The sequence below is a fragment of the Natator depressus genome, chromosome 6 (assembly GCF_965152275.1).
Source record: "Natator depressus isolate rNatDep1 chromosome 6, rNatDep2.hap1, whole genome shotgun sequence".
In the NCBI taxonomy this organism is placed as follows: Eukaryota; Metazoa; Chordata; order Testudines; family Cheloniidae; genus Natator; species Natator depressus.
This window is the reverse complement of record NC_134239.1, coordinates 114,896,798-114,923,893: the sequence shown is the minus strand read 5'-3', so window position 1 is coordinate 114,923,893 and position 27,096 is coordinate 114,896,798. Positions and strand designations below refer to the sequence as shown.

The window sequence follows — 27,096 nt, the reverse complement described above, 5'->3', positions numbered from 1 at the left end:
CCAGCAGCAGGTGGGGCCAGGGAAGGGAAGAGGACTGGGCTTCTAACCGGTGCATTCGCCCTCGCTGCTGTCTTATCACCCCCATCCCAGTTTCCTCTGGGCTTGCTAAGGTCTGGTAAAGTTTTCCACCCCCAGAGACACCCGCTGAACGAGGGATGACGCGCCTCTCCCAATCCACGGGGCACGCAGCTCTGACCACGCCGCAGTGGATAGGGCACCCCCCGCGCGCAGGTGGCTGCCTGTGCACACACGAGGTGTACTGGGGCGCGCACTCCCGATCCCTGCGGCCAGTCGGCGTGCACCCCTGGGCTATGCTTAGCGCGCACGCCCCCGGGGCCATGCCCCTCTCCGGCGCGCCCCTCCGTCCCCAGCCCTTTAAGAGCAGGAGCAGCGCCGCATGGCCACACCCGCCCGCTCCTGGGTTGGGCCCGTCCCCCTCATTAATATGAAGGCTGAGGCGCCGGTGACTAATGGGTAATGAAGCTGTCACTCTGGCACCTACTTGTTGGGTGTTCGTGCAGTGCGGGCGCGCAGAGAGCGAGCCGAGCTGCCTGCGAACCAGCGCTGCTACTGCGGGAGCTCTCGGCGGTCCGCGCTGACAGCCCATGCCCTGCACCTTTCGGGGCGTTGGGGAAAAGCTTCCCGAGCAGCAGAGGAGCCTCCGCCGTGTGCATGTAAAGAGCTTCGCTGTCGATGCTCCGAGCAGCGGCCGGTCCATGGCTGGTTTCCTCGCCCGTCTCTGATCAAGCACCACTCGGCTCGGAGCAGCAGGCATGCTGGGTTCTAGCAGGCGGCACTGGGCTCCCCGCACAGCAGCGCTGAGCCTGGTGCTGTTCCTAACTCTGTGGGTGCAGGTAAGAAGATTGGTGGTTGCAGGGTGCTGGGGAAATGTCCTGGGGGGGGCTGGAGCAGAAGGCTTTCGTCCCTGAAAGGGATACACCTCTCCCACCAAACGGGGTGCGGTGGAGGAGGGGGGAGTGCATTTAATTTCGTAGCCAGGGGTAACTGTCTTTTTAGCATTGCCCCTTTTGGGGCATGGCTCCTAGACCTAAAGCCCTGATCTCATTGTGGGGGTTGCCATGGCTTCTTTCTGTCTCTGTAGCCTTTCAATCAGTCTCCTGTTCATGGCATTGGATCCGTGGGTTTAAAGGAGGGGGGAGGAAATCAATATGCCGTGTTAGAAGAACATAGAATTTGCAGCTACATTTTCTTCACGCCCATTTATTTTAAACGAAGGTTGCATTTGCAGAGATCATAATTACTGTTGTATTTCAGGAGTTGGGTGCTCACTTCTGTATACTACGTCTCTTCATACCTCTCTCGATAATTTATTCAGCCTTGAGGGATTTTAAAATGTTTATATCACTTACAGTGGCATATTTATGTACAGTACTTCTGCAGTACAGTTACCTAGTGCAGCTTTTTTATTGCTGTACTAACATCTCTGCAGTTCTAGTTGTATTATTTTATAGTAAATAGAATTTTAATAGCAAAACGCTTTACTGGAAGGCTTGGGAGGAAACCTTGTATTGGCTGATTGCAAACTTCCATGCACTTTCCCAAGACGCTATAGTAATGAGGTTGACTCCCTTTTGATTTTTATTTTTAGGTGTCCCAATCCACTGGCTATTTCGAGCTGCAGCTTAACTCGGTGAAGAATGTAAACGGAGAATTGTTGAATGGGGAATGTTGTGATGGCATGAAAAGTCCCCAGAACCTGAACTGTACCCGGGATGAATGTGATACTTATGTGAAAGTTTGTTTAAAGGAATATCAGGCCAAGATCACTCCCATTGGACCTTGCAACTACGGATCCGGATCTACCCCAGTTCTCGGTGGAAATACTTTTTATTTGAACAGCAACAAATATTATCAGGGCAAAAATCATGACGTGGGCAGGATTGTTATACCTTTTCAGTTTGCATGGCCGGTAGGTTGACTCTCATCCCTTTTTCTATAACCTTTTAATTTCCTCAAAGCAAAATCCTTTTTCTTTGTGCATTGAATAGGCTGGAAGGAATAAACTAAGAAATAGGGTTTTTTTTCCCCCCGATGGTTGCAAATGGATGGCTGAATAGTTATGACCTCCTTTTGCTCGTTGCTCCACTTTCTAATTTGAGTTGCCTTTTTCCTTCCATCCCGCGCTGCAATCCTTCTAGTAGACTACTGAAGGTAGTGTTTGCTCTTTGCTTGTGGAGGTTAGAGATGGTATGGAAGGTGATGGTTACCAGGTTAATATTAACGCTTGCTGTTTGAATGTACATTTGCAAAGCTGGGGTTTCCCCTTTTCACCAGCAACAATTTCATTTGTCTTGCAGATCGGGATCTCTAGGGCTAGGGGAGCTGTATTAACTCCCTTGTGTGACAGAGAGGCATTCAAGAAACGCTTGCAACAGGCTGCAGCCTAGTGACTCGGAATATTTGTGGCAGTAATAGATATAAAGCACCGCACTGGCTGCAGTGTAATAATAAATTAAACATACAACGAAGACTAATCCCAGAAGTAACTACATAAGGGCGTTTCAGTCCTGCAGAAGCAACTGGGGAATCAGTTGCGTGACAGTTCCTGCTTTACCAGGTGTAGGCACTAAGCCTGTGCAAAACGCATTTGCCTCTGCATGGAAGGAGATACGTTGTTTTTTGGCTCCAGGTCCTGCAGCTTTGCACAGACTTGGAGCCTCCCCTGTTTGTGGCGCAAGGTGCTGCCTGCTTGCAGTTAAATGGGGCATGCATTGAAAGGAGCCTGCCGGCAGGGGGCGCCTACAGCACGGTGAGCCTGGGGCGTGGGGAAGCGAGGCGGCGGCCGCTGCACTGGCCCCAGACTATGGGGAGTGAGTGGAGAGCGCGTGCGGCGGCTCGCGAAGGGCGCGAGCTGCTCGGCTTCTGGAACTAGACCGGCCCCGGGGGCGGGAGGAAGTGGCTGGCGGGCGGGCGGCCGTTGGAGGAGGTGGGAGGGGCCGAGGCTGGGAGGCGTGTGGGGTACGCAGCGCCTAGAGGCCAGGAGCCCTGCCCCACCCAGCGGAGGCTGGGAACCGTCCCCTGGGGGCGGGGGCCCCCCATCGCCCTGGCCTGAGGCAGGGCGGTGAATTGGGGACGGTCACGCCGCCCGCCCCTCCCCCGGCCTGGGGGCTGCCCTCGGTTTCGGGGCTGCTGGTGGCGCCCTGCCCAGGGGTGTGGGGCCGCAGCAGCCAAGCGTGGCGCTGACTGCCGCTGAGGGGGGCGCGAAATCCAAGGAGGCCCGTGAGTTTGGCCGCCCTGGCAGCCGGAGAGCCGCCTCCCTGGTGTGGGGGAGGGGAGCGAGGGGTCGGTGTCACGTAGCGGGGTGAGCTCGGGAGAGGCTGCGAGCCGGCAGCCAACTCCAGCCTCCCCGCGCCGGGCAGGTGTGATCCTGCAGGCACCGCTCTGCAGCTGCCCGGGGCCGTCGGGGTGGGGTTGGCTAGTGGCTGTAGCCCAGGGGAGTGGGGACTCGTCATGGCAGAGTGTCCGAGTTAGGACGGGAGCCTGACAATGGAGGGTGAACCCCGGCTATGGCAGCTCTTGGGCCGAGCACGTTGTGAACAACAAATGACTGGATCCCGCTTGCCTTGGGCTGTGCAAAGATCTTCCTCTTACTTCTTAGAGACTAACCAATTTATTTGAGCATCCGATGAAGTGAGCTGTAGCTCACGAAAGCTTATGCTCAAATAAATTGGTTAGTCTCTAAGGTGCCACAAGTACTCCTTTTCTTTTTGCGAATACAGACTAACACGGCTGTTACTCTGAAACCTCTTACTTCTAGAAATCAGCAGTCCTTGGTAAATGTTAAATGGTGAAGCTCAGGTTAAAGACTGGCCGTGCTAAAGAAAGAAATCCCACAACATTTGAATTCTCAGTACTATTGAAGACTCTCTGCCTCTGAACATTTCCCACTAATGGGGGAGCTGGTCAGTTTTAAAACAGGCTTTTTGTAGTATAGGAGGGAGAGGGGATGCTTCAGATTAGAAAGATATTTTAACTTTTTGCTGTTTAAATCCATATGAAGAACTTTGGAATGGATACAAGCTCTTACATGTTGATCTCTGTGTACAAAGTGGCTTAGCTTCTAATGTCCAAGACAACACTTAACTCTTTCCTAGTCCTCTATTGAATTATAAGGCTCCCTGCTGATGGAATATGGTGAATACTATATAAATGTGATACATGGGACAACTGAACAGCTAGCTGAAATGTGATCAAGGATTAAATAAAGATTTTTCTCTCTTAAAGTCATTTGTTAAATACAGGTGAGGTGAAATTATAGACTTGACTTTGAGTAAGCTAAGTGAGCAACATTAGCATCTGAAAACATTTTATACTTGATGTGCATGAGGAAGTAGAGGTAAGTTAGGTCATTATTTTATTGTGCCAGTTTCTAGTACTGCTTCTTGAAATTTGGCAGAGAATTGGGTAGTCCTCATAATACAGGTTTCTGAGCTCAATCGACCCTCAATGTTTTCTGTCAGAATAAACATTCCTATCTTGCAGCTGCCATCTACTATGTTCCTGTATATTGAATAAGTCCTAAAGTTTAACAGGCCTTTCTACTTCAGGCAAACTTACAGTACTTCCAGCACCCAAGAAATATCTGTCAACCCTCAAATCCTCTACACCACTACCCACACCACTTTATGGAAGCATTGAAGCTGAAACACTTGGTGTTTCATTTCCAGTGTGGCTTTGCAGCTGTTGCAAAGCAACCTGTAATTTATTTAAACAGTGCAACCAGTTACAAAATGCAGTTTGGTGGGTGGCTTGCATTTTGAGTTTGGAAGCAATAAAGTCCTCTCCCTGCCCACCCGTAACTCTAAAAATAACTGTAGACTAGCTGCACTACAGCTTTAAAAACTACCCAAGCTGCTTTATATGCTGCATTTAAACTGGTATGTTGTAGCCTCATCATGAGGGTCAAGCTTTAAGGGGAAGATCTTGGGAATTCCAGACTTCCGTGATAAATTATACAATAAGACCTATGATGAACAAGAGTAAATTGAAAGACTTCCCAGTTCATGTAAGACCTTTTTATTGTAACATAAATACTAGAAAAAGGTAGCTTAACAAATGTTTTTGGAGCTGAATTGTGTTCATTGGTGAATAGTCCTAAAGTCAACTTCTTGAATGACTCAAATATCAAATCCTTAAAACTACCATTTTCAAAACAGATCACTTTGTGTAAACGCTCCATATTGGCATACCACTCACTTGCTGTACTCTTGTCATGGGGCTAGTTTTGTGCACATCAGTGTGCACATAAGCACACCAGTAATGAGTAATGTCACTTACTGATCAAGTTGGAGGAGATGCCACTAAAGAGGCAAGAAAAAATATCCTTAACTTGCATAAAATGCATTTGGTTTGGCATCTATGGTCACCAAGGGACTTGAAGTCTAAAACTTCTTGTATAAACCAGGAAAAAAATATCACTTAATGAAAACAAAAATTGGTGTATGTGGACTTCTTACTGGCCGCTAATTGAAGGCTTGATTGCCTACTTAAGGAGACTGTTTTTAACTTTCTAGTATTGACTAGAACCAATTGAATACAGAAGAAAACTTGTCTCCAGTATTCTTCCCTCTGTGTAATCTCTTAATATCACAAATTAACAATAGCTGTAAGTGAGCTGTTTATTACAGTGTTAGTAGAAACACCCTTTTCAGCTGTTAAGATGCTTTATTACGATAAAACATACTACTTTTCAATTAGACTTGCAAGTCAATTAGACTTGCATATTTCAAGTCTCTTTTAAAAAGGCAGTCTTCTTTAGAGTAGTCTGAGGTATGACAACTCTGTTCTATAAAGCTGAAACACCTGAGTTCAATGATGCCTACAAGGAGATAGAAGTGTCAGTTGTTGCTCATTCCCTGTTTCCTGTTAAATCAGACTAGAAAGGTTTAATTAAAAAAAAAAAACTATTTTCAAGAGAAGGTCTTAAAATTGCTACCTTGGGATATGTCTTCTGCAGAAATTTTGGCAGTGGGAGAAGTTGAGGAACAGCTAGAACAATACGGCTGCCTTCACCCACCCACCCACCTACCTCAACTCTCCCCTCCCTCCTGCTCTAAAATTTGAGAAGCTTAACATGTAAAAGATTATCAATAAACAAATTTAACTTAGTTAAAATAAAAGTACTTCTCAAGTTGAGAACTACATAAAATGTTATAACTGAAATATGAAAGATTCATAAATATAAACTGCATAGATGGCAATAATTGCTTCTTCTAAACCACTTTCATCTTACTCTGTGTTCTAAGTATAGAAGTTTCAACATCTGACTAAAATACTACTGAAAACTGACTTCATTGCAAGGCTTGTTGACCATCAAAACTGTTGTATCTTGAATGCAATTGGGATGCTTCTGTATGCAGACTTTCAGCTCTACCAGATTTTTATATTAAAAGCTCACATTCCACAAACTTTTAAAGTGGTAGGTTCTTTGCCCAATATTGCATTAACTTGCATTACTGGGAACTGTCTGCATCAAGAGATCATGAGACACTTTACATTTATAGTAGAGTCTAATCTCTTGCTTCAGAACAGGCTCTTCCTAAATTGATGGACTGATTCTGGAATAAGTTTGCCATGGCAACTGGTAAGTGACATGTAACAAATAAGTGATAAGGTAGTTTTCAGACTTTCTGCAATAGTATCTCTTTAGCTTGGGCTATCAAACATCTTGTGGAGATGCAGGACTATAATAATCAGTCCTGCATTTCCACAAAATGCTTAGGCTTCCATTAACTTTAAAAATTGGTTCTGTACCTTGATCAGGAGAGAAACATTGAAAAGTGTATTTTATATAGATGGGGCTATCCCAGCACAGCCTGTTTAAATGGTGGAGTGTTGACTAATTGTTAGAGCAAAAGATTGGGAGTTGGGTCACTTAATACTGACTCTCCGTCGCATCTGTAAGGCTTAGTTTTTGTAAGGAGCTCCTAAGAATCTTAGTTGGAAGATACTAGGTATTTTGGTAATGATTGTGTATCTAATTATCCAAGGCTAGGTTCTTGCTTTGCCAAATGAAAAAGAGGGTTTGTCTTCTCTCTGCCCCCCTCCACCTGTTAGGGGCCTGTCTGCTCTGTAAGAGGTCAGCTCCTCTGGGAGTCAAGCTGTATCTGTAAGGTCTCTGCCAAGAAGATGGGCGTGTATGCCAATGTTTTGCAAATATCTTGTTGGCTATTGCGCAAAAAAAAAAGTGCTATTCCTTAACATACTAAATCCCATCTTGACCTATCAGAGGGCTGAGTGATATCCTAGAATGTTGACCAGGGCTTCTCCACCTGTGGTTTGCAACAAAATGGTTTTGGGATTGCTACCACCATTCCTCTGTCCTCCGTTCATGAAATAGTACTTTAGCCCATTTGGTAGCAGAGAACCTTGAAAGTGTAAACCACTGGAGTGATTCCTCGCTGAAACAATAGCCTTAAAAGGTGTGAACTGTTGCATTCAAGGCTCCATTGCCTCTGGTCTTCTGTAGCCGTGCAATCTGGCACCTCTCCATCATGCCACGAGATGGTGAATTCCACGGCAAAAATGTTTCACTTTTCTGCACCAGGCACCAAAAATATTGGTACTCTTATCTGGCCATACAGTTGAGTTAAACATGCAGGTGTATTGTACTGACAGGTCTTGAAGTTGAAAGTTTTGAGCAGAGAGAATAGAAAAACAGTAGCTGCACCCCCATTTTTTTTCAGACCCTTGAATGTGATGGTCAGGTAAGAGCATGTTACACCAGTGTTCCACACAGGCTGTCAAATTCTCTAGGTAAAATTTAAAGTGATTCTGTCTCCAAAATCCTAAAAGATCTTGCTACCACCTTCCTTCTCCTTGTGTCACAGAACCTGTTTATCTGGAAACTCAAGGTAACTAACCAAGAATGAGTCCTGAGTGGTTAGGCTTTTTTCTAGTAACTTGTTACCGCCAGGAACTTGCCAGAAGATTAGTGTTCCCTACACTTTTGGAATGTGTCCAGGATTTCCATAAATGTTTCAGCTCTTCTTATCTAGCCTGTAAGTATCCTTCTCAGTTGAAGTTTTGTAGGACTAAGGGGAACTTTCAGGTATTGGATCTTATGTATGAAAGTGGTTTTTAAATTGTAAGTCTTGTATGCTGTACACAGATACTAGGGTGATCGGTCTAATCCAGATGTCTGGAATTGTTCAAACTTGATCTAAAGCATAAGCTAGAGTGTAGAATATATCCTAAGCGAAGCTGTTGAAATAATAACTTGGCTGCACAAGTAGATCTAAGATCCACTTGACACTATGCCTTTAATATATAATTTAAACCTGTTCTTTAGATGTTGTTTACTTCAGCATAATGCTGCACACACAGCTAGCTCATGTAGACTCCCCTAATTCAAAATCTGAGAGCTGCATGGTTGTAGCAAGGGCAGAATTAGATATTGGAAGGCCTGTGGTCTTGACTCCTCGCTGCCTTTGGACACCCAAATAGCTTTGGTTGGAAAATGCCTCCCCATCTTCTCAGCTCTGGGTCTGGCTTCAGTGAGCCATTCTTTTGTCACTCAGGCATCGATTACCATAATGCAAGGCACTTGGGATCTCTGATCAGCAATGCTTTCTTCGCTGGATTCCCATTGATTACTGGATCAAATTCAAGGTCATGTCATTTTTCAGTCTTCCTTGGGACCAGCCCAAGTTGATGCAAACTAAATGCCTTAGAATGAAACGTAAAACTTCCTACTTTTGACAAGCTGTCCCTTAACTCCATTGACACTATAGTTTTTAAAACAACAAAACTTGATATAGAATAGAGTGGGTGAGGGGAAGGCGAGAAAGTGAACATACGATCTAACAAACTTGGGGATGGGTGCAGTATAAGCACATTATATGAATTAGGCCAGTATAATGGGAAATTAATATGAAAAATGAAGTAGATGGTAGCTACATATTAGTTAAGAACATAAAATATCTATGCAACTTGACTGCAGTTTTTTTTATTGGAAGTCTGTGCTGATAATACAAAGTTTCCCTATAAACCAGGGATGGCCAAAATTACTGACCCTCCAAGCCACATATGACAGTCTTCAGAAGTTCGAGAGCCAGGGCACATCTGCCGAGGCTCGGGGCTTCAGTCTCGCGGGAGGTGCCTGCCAGAATTGGGGCTTCAGCCCCACTCCTGCTAAAGCCCTGAGACTCCGCTCCCTGCTAGGCAGAAGCCCCTACACCACCACCCCACTGCAAGGTAGAGGTCCCCAACTCTCCTTCCCAGTCTGGTACATGGAGGGTGGGGGAGCATGAGGGGCTCTGCAAGCTGCACTTTAACTGTAAAAGAGCTGCATGCAGCTTGCAAGCCATGGTTTGGCCCAGGGTGGATTTGATGTAAATTAAATTACTAGTCAGGAAAACTCTATTTAATCATGGATTTCTACATAAAAGTGCATTCAGGTTGGTAACAACCAACAAGAAGCTCCTGCATGTTCAGACATGTTCCTTTCATCATCTTCAAAGGAGGTTCCTCCTGAGAAGGAACACTTCTCATGATGTTGTTTCATTCAGGCAACTAGGCCTTGCATTTCTTTGTTGCACTGTTTGCATTTTGCATGTATGCCTGTTTTACCCACAGGTAGAGGAACTTTATTAAAATATTCCCAAACTGGGTCTCTTTTACGGCCTGCTGCCATTATAGGTGTCCCTTCTAGTGAGAGAATGGTATGGTAGATCTCAAATCAATGAAGGCTCTGCTCGGAAAGACCTGCAGACTTCTGGAATATGCTGCTCAAACAGTTTCACTTTTGTTTTTACTGCCTGTCCTTCCCTTCTCACATTTATCTCCAGACTTCTTCTCCTTGTCCAGATCTATTCTGCCCCAACAATCTTCTATTCATTGAACTTTTTGAAACTTTGCACTTTTAGAGAGAGGCAAGGATTGACTCTGTGTACACAAATTTGCAGAAGGACAATAGGGTTGAGGTCTGTTATTTCTCACTGCTGTATGTTTGTTTGTTTGTTTTTTTTGTTTATTTAAAAGCATTTTTGCTGTCAACAAGCATGTTACCTCTGGAGACAAATCCACAGTTTGAGAACTGCAAAACTAAGCATTTCTGATGGTATCTTCTAGACTGAGCACTGAGTCCCATTGAGTAGATAGAAAGATTAACCTAAATAATCTATACAGAAGCCCCTGGAACCCCATAAGATTGCATCCCTAATCCATGAACTGTTGGAACTCATTTACAAAACTTTTCTTAAGCATTACATGAATATATTGTCTCCTACTTAGAATTAGAATGTATAATCCCTATTCCATGATGAGATCTTTGAGCTATAATGTATCTTAATTAAAACTATCTTTAGATTGCTTTTTGAGGGGAAAAACCTTTTTATCAAAAAAGTGCAATTGATTTTTTGTCCACCCTGGCTTAGCCACCCCTGCTATAAACTCTTGGGACTTACCAATATGAACACTCAGTTTGTGGCAAGTTGAGATGTAAATCTACTCTGGGCTAGCCTGTCGTGCATGTAGTGTCTATGTGGACACTACTGCCCCTCACTAAAAGTTCCCTAGTGTGCATCAATCTACTGTTTCAAAGCAGGATAGATCAAAGTGCAGTAAGGAATTTTTAGTGTACAGCAGCAACATTCACATGGACACTTAATGTGGGGTAGATTTGCACCCCAATTTGCCACAAAATAAGTGTTTATGTAGGTAAGCCCCTAGTTTAATCATCTTTCAAATGAAATATTTACTCTTAATTAGTGCCTTTTTATGGCACTTTGGGTAGGCAATTTGAGAACATTCTAGCAGTGTTGTAATAACTATCACAGTCAGTTTTCTCTTATGACTCTAAAAGGACATGCTCAATGCTAATAGCCCAAAATGACACTTCCAGATAATCATAACGTATGGATGTGCACCAGAAATCATCCCCTGCAGATTCTCTGCTGTGCATTTATGAATACATAGAAGACTGGGGTGTACAAGAAAATCTTGCTCTCTGTTCCCTATGGCTTAGTGGGTAAGTGAGTTTGGATAAATTTCCAGCTGCTTAGTACTTGTCTTCACAGATCTAACTCTTCTTGGGATTTTGTATGTGAAAGAATGAGGGACTATTTCAGTATGTAAACAGTATCCCTTCAATATTAGATCAGAGAGCTTTTGAGTTAAATCTTGCATGTTCACTGTCGATAATATAGTAATGGTGTAGGCCAGGGGGTTCTCACAACAAATTTGTGGTGGCCTCATAGTGCAGCCACCAACACACTGACACTTTTCCTAAAATTATTTATTTTTTTCCGAAAGTTGTTAAAGTAATATGCACATACATAAATACATTACAATGATTTGGATTTATGTAAGATTTTGGGTGGGTTTTTGTTCTTTTGTTTTTGCAATAATAAAAAATAACGTGCAGTTCTCTATTCTTTACTGGACCTAACAGAATAGAAACACAAATAAGAACGTGGAAAGCACTTTGTCTTTTTTTTAATTTCTTTTGCTTTTTTGTTGAAAGTGGTTGTCTGTACAACAACTCTGAAGTAAATTTAAAAATGCTTTGACATAATAGAAGTGCAAATAATAATTAAAAAGAAATCTGGGTGGCTTGGGTCTGGGGAGGGGAGGCATGGCTGTGGCTGGCCCAGGGCTCGTTTGGGGCTTTGGTCTGTCCAGAATTCCTCTGGACAAGGGGGGGTGGGGTGCTCTGGACTTGGGCCAGATTTGTGTGTGTGTGGGGGGGGTGTCTTGGGGCTTCAGCCAGCCCGCGGCTCCTCTGGCCGAGGGGGGACACTTGGGGCTTTTCCAGGCAGGGGGGCTTGTGGCTTCAGCTGCAGGGAGGACACTGGGTCTTGGGGCTCTGGCTGCTGGGGGGGGGGGGGGGGCGGGGGTAAAGGGGTGGAGTCAGGGGCTCCACCTGGTACATATGCGCTCGCCCCTCGCTGCCTCCTCACCCTGCTGCTGGCTTGCTGCTCACTTCCTTACTCCCCCGCTGGGCTCCCCTCCATGCCTGCCACTTGCCTTGTCTCCTCTCCCCCACAACCACTCGCCTCCTCTCCTCACCCCACCCCCGCCAGCTGCTCACCTCACTGCTCACCTCCTCACCCTCTCCTCACCTTGCTCCTTAAGCGTTGTGTGTCCCACCTCTGCCTCCGGAGAGGTAGCGCATGCAGGAGCCACATGCAGGAGGAAGGAGAGGGGCTGATGCTATTCCCGCCCCCCCCCCCCAATTGCCCAGGAAACTGCTGTGGCTGTAGGGGAAATATGGTGGCTGTATTTGAGAAACTGTGATCTAGGCTCTGATTTTCAGGTGTGCCGAGTATGGACTTCTCCACTTGATGTCAATGGTAGTTGCAGGTGCCACTTACCCCCCCCCCCCCCACACACACACAAAAAGCACTCTGGGCATGCTGTGTGTGACAATAATTAATATTGCAGCTTGCCCAGAGCAGAAACTATGAAGAGATACTTTTCATGTAACTATAGAAAAGTCCTGTCTTCTAAATTTCAGTGAAAAGAGAACCCTTGATGTCCTCTGCATATTTCAGACATTGTTGTAACTGAACCTAGAATTTCTTGTAAAAATATCTTGCATTGCAGAGAGATTAGTGGCCTGCCACCTGTTGTGTTATACTTTCTTAACCTTTCTTCCTTCAAAGTACTCTTAAAGGCATATGAATAACTCTTCAGATAGTAGTAATATAAGGACCGTTTAAACTTAGTCCTGCCTTAGTGCAGGGGGCTGGACTAGATGGTCCCTTCCAGTCTTGCATTTCTGTGATTCTATATCTGTGCCTCTGAAAGCTTATTTAATTCTAACATTTTAAAACTTCTTTGACACACCAGTGTTTTACTAAAGTTCTCTTCTTTAAGGATACTGAAGCTTAATTCAGACTGTGCAGGCTTTAGTATTGTAGATCGGAAATGGACTGATACCTGGCAATCAGAATTTCTTTCACAAGGCACTCCAGGCTATGCATCAATGAGATCATTACACTCTTGTTGCAGTACACAGGACATATGCAATAATCCATTATTCTAATATCTAGTCCATCTTCAATCAAAGAATCACGTATATATTAAACAAAATAAATCTAGGGGTAAAGGGTGGGGAAGGAGGTTCTTGTCCGTCACAATTTATAGTAGAAGCTCTGTATCCTTTCCACTTATAATACTGTCTTGAGCAGTTTGACCCTATTATGAAGTGTGAAGCCACTCTGGCTATGTCTACAGCAAGAAAAGTATGTTTACAAGGAGATCACTAAAAGGTTATAAAAATTAAGTGTAGACAGGGCACGTTGTAGTTTTACCTCAACCAACTTTATTTTAAAAAAGTAATTGTGAATAGATGCAGCACTATCCTTTGGTCTGCAGGCAGTTGTAGATGCTCTTGTGCGCATAAATTTCTCTTTCCCCTGCCCTGCCACAAGCATGTCTCCTCCGCGTGCGCCCCCCCCCCCCCATCAGTGGTATAAAACTAATGCTCTTTTGTCAACTTCGTGTAGACGCTGATTGAAAAGTCCTTGGCAGAAGCAAGCAATGGTGCTACTCCATGGTGGGGGAGGGGGTATAAAAAATTGTGGTTGGAGATGTGGTACAGTAGTTGAAGAAAAACGTACTTTCTGCTGTTTTCTTCTTCTTTCCCCACCCTGTTGGTTTACTTACAGCAGCCAGGGAGCTCCTAGGGGCAGGTTGAAAGAGGAAATATTTTTTCCAGGGAAGGGATGGGGGGGGGAGGGGCAAGGGTGGTGCTTCAAATGTATCAAAACTTAGCAGAGGATCATCCAAAAGATGGAGCTGCTGAATAGGGGACAGAGAGAGCACCTATTCAGGAATCCTACCATCCTGCCCCTTTCAGTGGAGGTGTGTCAGGGTGCTAAGCCTCTTACCAGTGAGTTGCCCTGGACCTTGCTGCTGGTACCACCATTCACTTCTGGCTAGGAGGTATCTAAATCATTTCGATTTTTGCTTTTAATTTAGTAGGGATCAACTCATAACAAAATGTCATATGGAACATTCTTGGGTGAATTTTAGAATAGAGGCCATCGGAAATCCAGTGAGACCGTGTTCATGAGTCAGTTCAGTCCTCAGTGGCATATATCCAAATTCCTACTTCGATAATTTCATTCGTTCTATCTAAGTTAACTGTGCGCTTTTTAATTGGATACAATATACTATTTGGTCTCAACTCTTGCCATAGCGTTGCTCTGCCAGCTGTGTTCCACATTGAAAAGGCTGCATTTTATGGTAGAAAAAATAATCCTCTTACCCATCTCACAAGTTTTGGGGGCTTAAATACTCTTGGGGGGGGGGCTCATGAAATTTCATCTTTAAGTCCTATAGTTTGCTTGGAAACATGTCCGTACTGCTGCTTGTGGTATAAAGATGCTTTTTCTTCTATAAAGTCATACTGAAGACATTCACTGTTACAAAAATCTTGTTTTGTGAACCAGGCTCTTTTATCTCTTTATAGAGTCTGACTGGAATGGACCAATGTGATCATCTAGTCTGACCTCCTCTATAGTATAGGCCATAGAACTTCCCCAAAAATAATTCGTAGAGCATATTTTATAGAAACAACATCCAGTCTTGATTTAAAAATTGTCAGTGATGGAGAATCCACCATGACACTGGTAAATTGTTTCAATGACTAATTACTCTGATTATATAGTGCCTTTCTTCCCAAAGGATCCAACTACAAACACTTATCCCCTAGTTTCATTGGTTTTAGCTTGGCAGCTCATCTAAACAAATTGAGGGGAAGAAAATGGATTATTTCAGCAGTCAGCATTTTAGTTGTTAGCTAAATGAAATAAAGCAAAAGGCATATAGTGAAGAGCTTTCCTGATCTCTGGTATTAGAAAGAATTCTCAGCTGAAATGTGTAATGAGCATGGATATTATCCATGGCTAAAACTATTATTTGTTGCCTAATAGCAGTTAGAATCCTCTATTAGATGAAAGGGGCATGGCATTTCAAGGATAAATGACAATCTTGGCCTTACTTGATTAGAGCTTACAGAGGTTGCTAAGAAACAGACTAATAGTTCTTGAATAACCAATTATATGGCCCTTGGACAGATGCACAGGTCCTTGCTCTCTAAAGTAACTCTTTTTTTTTTTTAAACCTGGGGGAAGACTGGAGTATTAAGTAAACTGTTTCTTAAGTTTTAAAGTGCATATATTTTTTTAAAATTTCCTTTGTTGCACATCTTTTCTGGTGTGTTTTTGTCTTTTTTTTTTTTTTTTTTTTTTTATTCCCTGTATTATTCTTTAGACTATACTGTATTTAGCATTCATGTACCTTTTTTTTACAAAGGGGATCTTCCTCTTACCTTTTATCCCTCCTGAATAGTCATCTCTGCTGCTATAGTTTCTAGCATACTTTTTGCGTTAAGAGACTGGACATTGTTCCAGAGTCCTACCTTAGGTTAAAGCTAGATAAATGTGAAACTTCTATTTCTTGCCCCTCAGTGTCTGCTTGTTTTGACTCATCTCTTCACTAATCTTCTTGGGTAACTATTGCTTGTGTACTTCATTGGACTACTAGTGCCTTTTTCTGGGCAAGGTTATCTTCTTCTATTACTTGTGCAGAGCAAACCAGTCTATCTTAATTTTTTAAATAATATCTGATTAAAATCTGCCCCACATTCTCGAAATAATTTTGTACAGTGGAAGTGTTAAGAATTAATTGCAGTTTGAATGGTGAGCTTTGTCTTGCTGGGATTTCAATCTATAGTGTTTTTGCTCATATAGTCTTAGTCCTTTTGGATTTTTAACTGTTGTATATGAACACTACATATGTAAAGGAATCATGTAAGTGAGGCTTTATGGATCTGCATTAGAGGTATGAACTGACTGATCAACCACACACCTCATTTGGAACTGAAAGTATGCAATCTGGCAGAAGGGCAGAGGGGGGGAGGCAAATACAGTATAGTACAGTATTAAACATAAACTACTAAAAAAAAAAAAGTTTAAAAATTTGACAAGGTAGGGAAACTTTCTGTGCTTGTTTTATTTAAATTAAGATGGTTACAAGCAGCATTTTCTTCCACATAGTAAAGTTTCAAAGCTGTATTAAGTCAAAGAACAGCCATAACGTTTTGTTCAGTTACGAACATTTCAGAGTTACACACAACCTCCATTCCTGAGGTGTTTGTAACATTGAGGTTTTACTGTATTTGGTTATTCAAATCTCCAGAAACTAACTAACTAAGGTCCTTTTGACAGCCCATAGTGCTTCCACAGCATTACCTTTTAACTTGAAAGGAAGATGCAAATATTAAAGATCAAAAGTACAGTTTGTTAGAAAGCTATACATGTGTATTCCTTGTCAAACAAGCAATGAACAGCTTTTGCAATATGAAATTCACACTGACTACATAATGAATTTTGGTACAGTAACATTATTTCTAAAGTCTTCTAATAGCTTGTATTACAAACCATCATTTAAGAAAAATGTCGTGGTGGGGCGGAATAGGCAGGTGAGATCTTTTAGCCTTGTGCAGCTGTAAAGTCCACGGGGGTGGAGAATAATTTACACTTGTGATCCAAGAACCTCTTAATGCCAGCTGGAAAAAGGGCACAGAGTGGGTTAGGGTTGCCAACCCTCCAGAATTATCCTGGAGACTCCAGGAATTAAATATATTAATATTTAATTAAAGATTGTCATGTGATGAAACCTCCAGGAATATGTCCAGCCAAAATTTGCAACCTTAGAGGGGGTGCATAGAGTTTACAAGCATTTCCTGAGACTGGTATGTTACATCCTGGTTCAGACTCCTCTTTTCATATGCTGTGTATTTATACCTCCCTACTGTATGTTCCACTCCATGCATCTGATGAAGTGGGTTTTAGCCCACAAAAGCTTATGCCCAAATAAATGTGTTAGTCTCTAAGGTGTCACAAGGACTCCTCATTGTTTTTGCTGATAGACTAACATGGCTACTCTGAAAGGAAAACAGGTAAGTCACTGGTTAGGAATATTGTCATAAATATTATGTACTGCTATTATGTAAGGAGGGGTGGGTGGGGTTGTGTGTGTGTGTGTGTGTGTGTGTGTGTACACACAAACTGTAAGTACATTTTATAATATATATTGTGACAGGGTCGGGCCAGATGGCTACAGGAGAGATTTTTTTTTCCATTTGAACAATTTATTAGCATGCCTGTTTTTACAAGTTTTAGAAAAAGAATCCCAGGATTTTGCCTCTGTGTTTTCGCCTTGCTTCCTCATGGTCCATGATGCCAGCGGAAATTGTCAGCACTATGTACCCAAACTGACATGAAGGCAAAAGGTTGTTCTGCCACTTGTCCAGGTCCTTCAACTGAACATCAAATCTGGGACTGATCACACCACACTTGTTCAGTCTGCCTGTGAGATTAACAAGAATTTTCCCAGCTCTGTGTCGTCAGTGATCTCAAATTCATCAATGTAACCATGCTTCATCATCACGATTAAAAACCGGATGATAATTTTAGAGCACAGTATAATGAGAACTTGATGTTTTCCATGTTTCTCTGCATCGTTGATGCTGTTAAGGGCATCGGCCAGAACATTCATGCGCAAGAGTGATAGAAGGCAGATATATTAGCCCCAGGTTAAGTAGGTCCCTTTTCCCTGGGTCAGGTAACAGGGAAGGTTCCAGAACAATCAGGAACCTTCGGGAGACAATTAAGACAGACAAGCTGATTAGAACACCTGCAGCCAATCAAGAAGCTGTTAGAATCAATTAAGGTAGGCTAATCAGGGCATCTGGGCTTAAAAAAGAGCACACTTCAGTTTGTGGTGCACGTGTGAGGAGCTGGGAGCAAGAGGCACTAGGAGCTGAGAGTGAGAACGTGGAGTGTTGGAGGACTGAGGTGTACAAGCATTATCAGACACCAGGAGGAAGCTCCTATGGTAAGGATAAAGAAGGTGTTGGGAGGAGGCCATGGGGAAGTAGCCCAGGGAGTTGTAGCTGTCATACTGCTGCTCCAGCAGGCACTGTAGACAGCTGCATTCCACAGGGCCCTGGGCTGAAACCCTGAGTAGAGGACGGGCCCGGGTTCCCCCCCCCCCCCCCCCCAAACCTCCCAACTCGTGATCAGACACAGGAGAAGTTGACCTGGACTGTGGGTTCACAAAAACGGCCAAACTGAGGGCTGCCGTGAATCTCCGAGGCGAGCAAATCCTCCAATAAGCGCAAAACCCACCAAGGTGGAGGAGGAACTTTGTCACTATATATTTATAAAAAAATTTACTTACTTATACTTTGTATCAGGTGTTAATCCCCAGCAGAGGTGAAAAACTGGTTTCCTGTCAGAGCAGAGATGTTTATCCATCTGTTGCAATGTAAAGTGAGTATTGTCTCACTCTCAATCATCAGTCTGAGCTAAATGCAGATGAATGATTGAGACTTAAAAGGAAGAAAAGAACGGCAGGGGGAAGAAAGCCTTATCTGAGGGTGCACTTCAAAGGTTTATTGGACTATAATTGGGGGACAAGTAAAGCACCCTGTTATCCTGTACCTAAGAAGTAAATGGACTGCATATTTACGTACAAAATAGGATCACAATCCGCCTTCTGCAGTGTTTCCAACCAAGGCTATGGGTGAGATAAGACTGCTCTAGATAGGAGGTTAAGTTTAGTCTCTAGAAAGCATGTATTTCCATTATCTTCACTCATTCTCTTGAATCCTGATCTTTGATGATAAACTTAGTTTTCACGATAAATATCTCAATGCTGTGGTGGTTGTACAAGGAGCTGATCCTAAATTGAATTAATCAAGAAGGCATGTATGCTGGTCCCATTGGGGGCAGCAGACCTGGTAAGTGTTCAGTGAATAAGGGGCTGTCTACTTCAAGAGAATGCTGCAAAGGGTTCTGGGGTCTGAGGTGTACCTATTGTTAATCTGTGAGGCAAAGTAAGGGCAGGTATCGCCCAGAGGGGATTATTTGGGTGACTAGCAGGCTGGAGGTGTCAGGGAGCTGGCATCCAGTTAAGCATAGGCTAGTCTCACTGGAGGCAGGGGGGTAACAAGGTGAATCAGTCGTGAATATCCCGAGAACTAGCACCATATTTATATAGTGCCTTTTTGTTTGAGGCTTTCAAAACTTTATACTTCACACTGCACAGATGTGCTATGAAGTAAGGCCATATTATTCTTTTATTACAGAGAGGAAAATGGGGTGCTAAGTGACTTGCCCAAGGCTACATAAATTGGTGGCAAAGTTTTTTGGAAGAGAAACTGGCTCTCTGAACTCAAATCCCTGTGCTTTAACCACTAGATCCTGCTGCCCCTCATGAGAACTACCAGCCAAAGTATCATGGATTGTAATGGTCACAAATAAGATCATAGAATCATAGAATATCAGGGTTGGAAGGGACCTAAGGAGGTCATCTAGTCCAACCCCCTGCTCAAAGCAGGACCAATCCCCAATTAAATCATCCCAGCCAGGGCTTTGTCAAGCCTGACCTTAAAAACCTCTAAGGAAGGAGATTCTACCACCTCCCTAGGTAACGCATTCCAGTGTTTCACCACCCTCTTAGTGAAAAAGTTTTTCCTAATATCCAATCTAAACCTCCCCCATTGCAACTTGAGACCATTACTCCTGGTTCTGTCATCTGCTACCATTGAGAACAGTCTAGAGCCATCCTCTTTGGAACCCCCTTTCAGGTAGTTGAAAGCAGCTATCAAATCCCCCCTCATTCTTCTCTTCCGCAGACTAAACAATCCCAGCTCCCTCAGCCTCTCTTCATAAGTCATGTGCTCTAGACCCCTAATCATTTTTGTTGCCCTTCGCTGGACTCTCTCCAATTTATCCACATCCTTCTTGTAGTGTGGGGCCCAAAACTGGACACAGTACTCCAGATGAGGCCTCACCAGTGTCGAATAGAGGGGAACGATCACATCACTCGATCTGCTCGCTATGCCCCTACTTATACATCCCAAAATGCCATTGGCCTTCTTGGCAACAAGGGCACACTGCTGACTCATATCCAGCTTCTTGTCCACTGTAACCCCTAGGTCCTTTTCCGCAGAACTGCTGCCTAGCCATTCGGTCCCTAGTCTGTAGCTGTGCATTGGGTTCTTCCGTCCTAAGTAAGATCTTCAAAAGCTTGCTATTCTGCAAAATCAAGTATCCCTATTTATTAGCTTGCCAAGAAACTGGATTGAGCAACCATAAATAAGGAAGCCATGACAAACTGGACACTTTTTCAGCTTAAAAACTTTTTTTTTAATGGTTGCATGTTTTGCTGTTACTAATTGTGAACAATGCTGTGCTAGGAGTGCTTGGGAATAATTTTTTAAGTTATAGGACTAGATTTAAAAAGTGATGAAGAGCTGTTAACATCTTTGATTATAAGTGGCTTCATTCCAGTTCTTCATGGTCACTTGGCCATATCACAGAAGCAGTAGCAGTTGGTACCCTTTGAGGAACTAGCTAGAAGCCAAGGATTGGGGGTGGAGAACTTGCTCAACTACTTGACCATTCAAAATAGGGGTGATATTGATAGTACAGAGTTTTTTGTTTTTATTTTTAAGCTTCCTACATAGGGACATGTCATGTATTGCACGTCTGAATGGATAAATGTTTCATCTTTTAGCAGGAGGTTCTAATTACTTAAAAACAGGTCTCTTGTCTTGCTGGATGTGTATGTGGCTTTGTTAAAAAGCATACATCTAACTTTTTGTTTAATATAATACTCAAGCTTTTAGACTACAGTGCTACAACATTTTATTTTAGAATATTAAAATTGCTAAGAGTTAAAAGGTTTCAGAGTAACAGCCGTGTTAGTCTGTATTCGCAAAAAGAAAAGGAGTACTTGTGGCACCTTAGAGACTAACCAATGTATTTGAGCATAAGCTTTCGTGAGCTACAGCTCACTTCATCGGATGCATCCAATGAAGTGAGCTGCTCAAATAAATTGGTTAGTCTCTAAGGTGCCACAAGTACTCCTTTTCTTTTTAAGAGTTAAAAATAACTCACTCTTGCAAAAATGTTTGCCATACATTGGAGAAACTATAAGACATGCATAATCAAAATATAAGTCTACCTTTTAGTATACACAGTTGCAATACAAAATACAATGCATGCAGGTGTTCTCTGTTTAGACCAGTAATTAAAGTACATTTATTACATGGCTAGTTTAATTCCCTCTTGACTTGAAGTTGAAATTATAATGATGCACAGCTTGAAACATGCAGAGGACCTGATAATATCCATGCCACATGGAGCATGGGGGGAGGGAAAGAACAGTATTAATTACTAGTTCAGCTTTGAATTCTAAATATCAGTATAAAATGTAAACCATTAATGGCTCTTCATGGTCATTACATACACTTTGAAAGAGACAATTTAGCTTCATTTTCACCAGCATAAGAAGAGAATGGAGGAGGTATGTTTCCCTGTAACAGCTATGGTCATGGAGAACATACAAATTAAAACTTAGTAGCTTTTGATAAGTGAATAGACGGTAGATGACCCTGCATGTCCAAAACAGCTCAAAAGGATGATAGTAAGGCTGGAAGTTTTTTGAATATTCAAATATTTGAGTATAAATGGTGTTTACAGCACTTCACACAAGACTGTGGTGCAGACCATTCACACTTGTTTTGTATTCCAAGTTTTCTAACTTCATAGATGCTTCATTGTATATTTCTGCTATTGGAGCACTCACTCCATGTGAATTCCTGGAAATGGCTTGAAGTTCACTTCAATCAGCTGGCATGGAGAGCACTAAATCTTAAATAATTGTGTAGTCATGAAAGCATCTGGGATGGAAGTAAAGAAGGAAATTGCTCTAGGCTGTTATGACCACGCAAAGAGCATGTCTATTGTCTTCATCCATCATGTCTCTCCTCTGAAGACAATATCCTCCTCAGAAAACTAGTGGAAGGAGAAATCTTTGGGCTGTGTCTGAAACCAAAGTTCAAAGCAGTTAAAAAGAGATTCGCATAATAATTTTAAAAGCACTTTCTGTTGAAGTAGTGACTTTGATTTCTTAAATTAACTTTACCATGATTAACTATATATAAAAAGATTGCTTCTACTTTGAATAGTAAGGGGGGACATAAAGATGAACTTTCTGTGACAACTTAAAAAAAAATGAGAAATTTCTCTGTGTGCGCGCGTGCGTGTGCTCTCCTCTCACCACTTCAGAAGTATTTATTGTGACAGTGTCAGGCCAGATGGCTACAGGAGAGTAATAGAAGGCAGATATTAGCCCCAGGTTAAGTAGGTCCCTTTTCCCTGGGTCAGGTAACAGGGAAGGTTCCAGAACAATCAGGAATCTTCTGGAGACAATTAAGACAGACAGGCTGATTGGCAGCAGGTGTTCTAATCAAGAAGCTGCTAGACTCAATTAAGGCAAGCTGATCCGGGCCCCTGGGTTTAAAAAGGGAGCTCATTTCAGTTTGTGGTGTGTGTGTGAGGAGCTGGGAGCAAGAGGCACTAGGAGCTGAAAGTGAGAATGCGGACTGTTGGAGGACTGAGGCATACAAGCATTATCAGACACCAGGAGGAAGGTCCTATGTTGAGGATAAAGAAGGTGTTGGGAGGAGGCCATGGGGAAGTAGCCCAGGGAGTTGTAGCTGTCGCACAGCTGTTCCAGGAGGCACTGTAGACAGCTGCATTCCACAGGGCCCTGGACTGGAACACGGAGTAGAGGACGGGCCCGGGTTCCCCCCCCAAACCTCCCAACTCCTGATCAGACACAGGAGGAGTTAACCTGGACTGTGGGTTCATGAAAACAGCCAAACCGTGAATCTCCGAGGTGAGCAAATCCTCCAATAAGCGCAAGACCCACCAAGGTAGAGGAGGAACTTTGTCACATTATGAAGAGTGACATTGAGGGAGGATTTATAAGATTCACTCACTTGGGAATCTGGTAAAATAGAAAAAAAATAGATTCATGTGACTTAAGTCTGATGACCTTGAATCCCAGCTCAAAGTACAAATTTTTATTTGGAAATATAAGTTAAGTTTGAGGGAGTGGGGATGTTGCCTGGTAGTAGTCCTACATACAACAGCTACTAAAATAATGTTTACAATTCATGGGACCATCAGTTTTGTTATCAGAAATGCCACTAAGTTGCTGAAATTAGTCAGCAGCCTTTCTGGGGTGTAAAAAGAAATCTTAGTTGAATTGACTTATACCCTTGTTTTTGTTTATAATAAAGCTATAGTTTGAGACTCCCAGATGACTTAAGTCAGCTATTTACTGTGTTGCCAAAACATTAAGGATTCAAAACTGTTATCAAAGATTATAGTTAAGGATATTATACAGAAACATGGCTACTTCACTATCCTCTCATACCAGTACAAGTGGCTTTGCTTCATTAGCTAACTGAAGGAAGGTGTGGGGGGGGGGGGGCCTCTGGCGTTGCTTTCCCAAACAGATATTTGCTTGCTGCATTAGCTCTGTTTCCTGTTCTGGCTCCAGCAAGTGGAAGTAATTCTCGTGCTGTCTCCTTGCTTTGTTTTGGAAGCTGATAAGTGTTAGGCCTGGGAAATAAGGCTACATTTCAGTTTGTATCTTACTTTGCTTGAGTAGGCTCTCCTTCCTGACATCACAGCACTTGTGGAAAAATCTGTGTGTAAACAGTGTGTCCAATTTCTCTGACATCTGGAAGAAATGGCACTGCAGGAGAGGCTCTTGCTTCTCTTTTATAAGAGGCGCTCTTACTCCTGATGCATGCAGCCTACTAGGGAGCGCTGGTCCTGCATAGCAGACCTCTGGAGGCATGCTCATGTCTCAGACAGAGTCAGTCAAACATTGCCCGTAAGGCTGAGGACATGCAAAATGTGGTGGGATCCTGCTCTCCTTAGTGGAAGAAGTGATGGCATTATTAGATATGAATATTGAGTTCCTGGAAATTTCTCCAGCTTCTAAAAAGGACTCCTGAGAAGACTGTTCCTCATAGTACCTGTGTATTAATCAAAACCTCTCCCAGCATGGTAGTGCTTATGGCTTTACTGAATAATGACACCTTGGAATTTAGTACAGAAATGTTAATTCAGTCGTTTTTAACTATAAAACCTGCGGTTAGGCCTCCGTGCAGTCTTGGATCCAGAAAGCCTCTATTCTCCTCCCCCTCTCCATCCCCCCCCCCCCCCCCAATCTAATGGGGTTTGACTTAGGTCTTGACTCATTATTATTCCCTCCCTGTCTCCAAATTCTGAAGCTGTACTCTGACCCGGCCCTGTTTGGCAGCTGATGCCAGGTGCACCCTCCTGGGGCTATTCTATATTCGCATGATACTTTGATCTTTTTAAAAAAAGAAAAACCTACAACAATATAAAATCAATGTGGCATGTACTGAATGAAATAAAAACTGGCTAACTGACCTCAAAATGTAACTGTAAATAGTCAGTAACTGGTGTTTCGAACAGGGTCTCACAGGGTTCAGTTGTTGGCTTTGTTTTTTTTTTCTCAGTGACCTGGAAAATAAACCATAAAATCATTATTGAAAGAGTTTGCGGTTGACCCAAGAAACTGGGAAGTGGTAAATTAATGAAGAGGACAAGTCACTGATACAGAACAGAGAAGAGCCATGAGATCATAGACTCGTAGGACTGGAAGGGACCAGGAGAGGTCTTCATAGTCCAGTTCCCTGTATTCAAGGCAGGACTAAATATTATCTAGACCATCCCCGACAGGTGTTTGGAGATTTTAAAGAGCAGGTTAGACAATGACTGAGATTCCACAACCTCCCAAGGCAATTTATTCCAGTGCTTAACCACCCTGACGGAAATTTTTCCTAATGTCCAACCTAAACCTTGCTGCAATTTAAGCCCATTACTTCTTGTCCTGTCCTCAGGTTAAGGAGAAGAATTTTTCTCCCTCCTCATAATAATCTTTTATGTACTTGAAAACTGTTATGTCCCCCTTCAATTGTCTCTTCGTCAGACTAAACCAACCCAATTTTTTTCAATCTTCCCTCATAGGGTCATGTGTTCTAGATCTTTAATCATTTTTATTGAAGTATGATTTGAATGATTTGGAGCATGGGAAAACATGTCCTTATAGTGATAAGTTAAGTAGCCTTAAGGAGATCACTCTAACAAAGAGAAGGTTAAGCAGTGGCTTGATCACTATGTAGGTGCCTACATGTGGGAACAGAAATGAGACAGCAGGCTCTTTAGTCTAACAGGTAGCAATTCAGGCTATCTAATGGCCCCTTCCAGGAATTCAGGTAATCCAATCCTTTTCCTTCTGGAAGAGACTGGATAGAAAAATATTCCCTGGTTGAAGTGTCTTGGTCTGATTCTAGGCACTTGTTAAAGTGTCTGGAGACTTCATATTTATGGATGACAGCACTTCAATCTGTGACTGAAGTGGTTCATTAGGGGAATTCTCTGCCATCAATCTCTGGGATGCCTACATGCCGTTTCTAATTTAGCTTCAAGGTACTATCAAGTCTGTCTCTGTTGCTGGAATTTCCAGATTGTCACAGTGCCTCATGACTTCTGGTGATGAGTTCTTTGCCAGCCATACTAAATTGTTCTACATAAGAACGGCCATACTGGGTCAGACAAAAGGTCCATCTATCCCCAGTATCCTGTCCTCTGACAGTAGCCAATGCCAGGCTCTTCAGAGGGTATGAACAGAACAGGTAATCATCAAGTGATCCATCCCCGGTTGCCAATTCCCAGCTTCTGGCAAACACAGGTTGGGGACGTGATCCTGCCCATCCTGGCTAATAGCCATTGATGGACCTTTCCTCCATGAATATATCTAGGTCTTTTGAACCCTGTTCCTTGGCCTTCACAACATCCTCTGGCAAAAAGTTCCACAGGCTGACTGTGTTGTGTGAAGAAATACTTCTTTTTTGTTGTTGTTTTGTTTTTTTAACCTGCTGCCTATTAATTTCATTTGGTGACCCCTAGCTCTTGCGTAATGAGGGAGTAAATAACACTTCTTTATTTATTTACTTTCTCCACATCAGTCATGATTTCATAGACCTCTGTCATATCCCCCCGAGTCATCTCTTTTCCAAGCTGAAAAGTCCCAGTCTTATTATTCTCTCCTCATATGGAAGCCATTCCATATCCCTAATCATTTTTGTTTGCCCTTTTCTGAACCTTTTCCATTTCCAATATATCTTTTTTTTGAGATGGTGCAACCCCATCTGCATTCCATGGTACGCCCACATCTTGAATATTGATTTATATAGAGGCAATATATTTTCTGTCTTATCTATCCCTTTCTTAATGATTCCCAACATTGTTAGGTTTTTTGGGGGGGGGGCAGGGGGACTGCCACGGCACATTGAGTGGATGGTTTCAGAGAAGTATCCACAATGATTCGAAGATCTTTGAATGGTAACAGCTAATTTAGACCCCCATCATTTTATGTGTAATTTGGATTGTTTTCCAGTGTGCATTACTTTGCAGTTATCAACACTGAATTTCACCTGTCATTTTGTTGCCGAATCACCTAGTTTTGTGAGATCCCTTTGTAACTCTTCACAGTCTCCTTTGGACTTAACTATCTTGAGTAATTTTGTATCATGGGCAAATTTTGCCACCTCACTGCTTATCCCTTTTTCCAGATCATTTATGAATATGTTGAACAGTACTGCTCCCTGTACAGACCTGGCAGACACCACTGTTTACCTCTCTCCATTCTGAAAACTGATGATTTATTCATGCCCTTCGTTTCCTATCTTTTAACCAGTTACTGATCCATGAGCTGATCTTCCCTCTTATCCCATGACAGCTTACTTTGCATAGGAGCCTTTGGTGAGGGACCATGTCAAAGGCTTTCTGAAAATCTAAGTACACTACATCCACTGGGTCTCCCTTGTCCACATGCTTGTTGACCCCTCCTCAAAGAATTCTAGTAGATTGGGGAGGCATGATTTCCCTTTACAAAAGCCATGTTGACTCTTCCCCCAACAAATCATGGTTAATCATCTGCATATGAAACTTCCATTTCCTCTTTACTTTCCTCTACATATAGTAAAGGAGCCTCAAATTAACAGTCTAAACACTTTGGGCCTTATTTAGAGTGTGTGTACTTAGTCAGTAACTGTACCATATCAGGTTTCAGAGTAGCAGCCGTGTTAGTCTATATCTGCAAAAAGAAAAGGAGTACTTGTGGCACCTTAGAGATTAACCAATTTATTTGAGCATAAGC

At 42.9% G+C, this 27,096-nt stretch overlaps 1 protein-coding gene and 1 pseudogene across 1 annotated transcript in view; one reads left to right on the top strand and one right to left on the bottom strand.

The window, feature by feature from the left end:
• The first annotated feature begins 479 nt into the window (after positions 1-479).
• Positions 480-27,096, top strand: part of JAG2 (jagged canonical Notch ligand 2) — a 95,037-nt gene continuing 68,420 nt past the window's right edge. The window contains 3 exon segments of the mRNA XM_074956355.1: positions 480-753; positions 756-854; positions 1,610-1,930. Coding sequence (XP_074812456.1) covers positions 694-753; positions 756-854; positions 1,610-1,930 — 480 coding nt within the window. The 5' untranslated portion in view covers positions 480-693.
• Positions 17,112-17,538, bottom strand: LOC141990205 (small ribosomal subunit protein uS8-like; annotated as a pseudogene).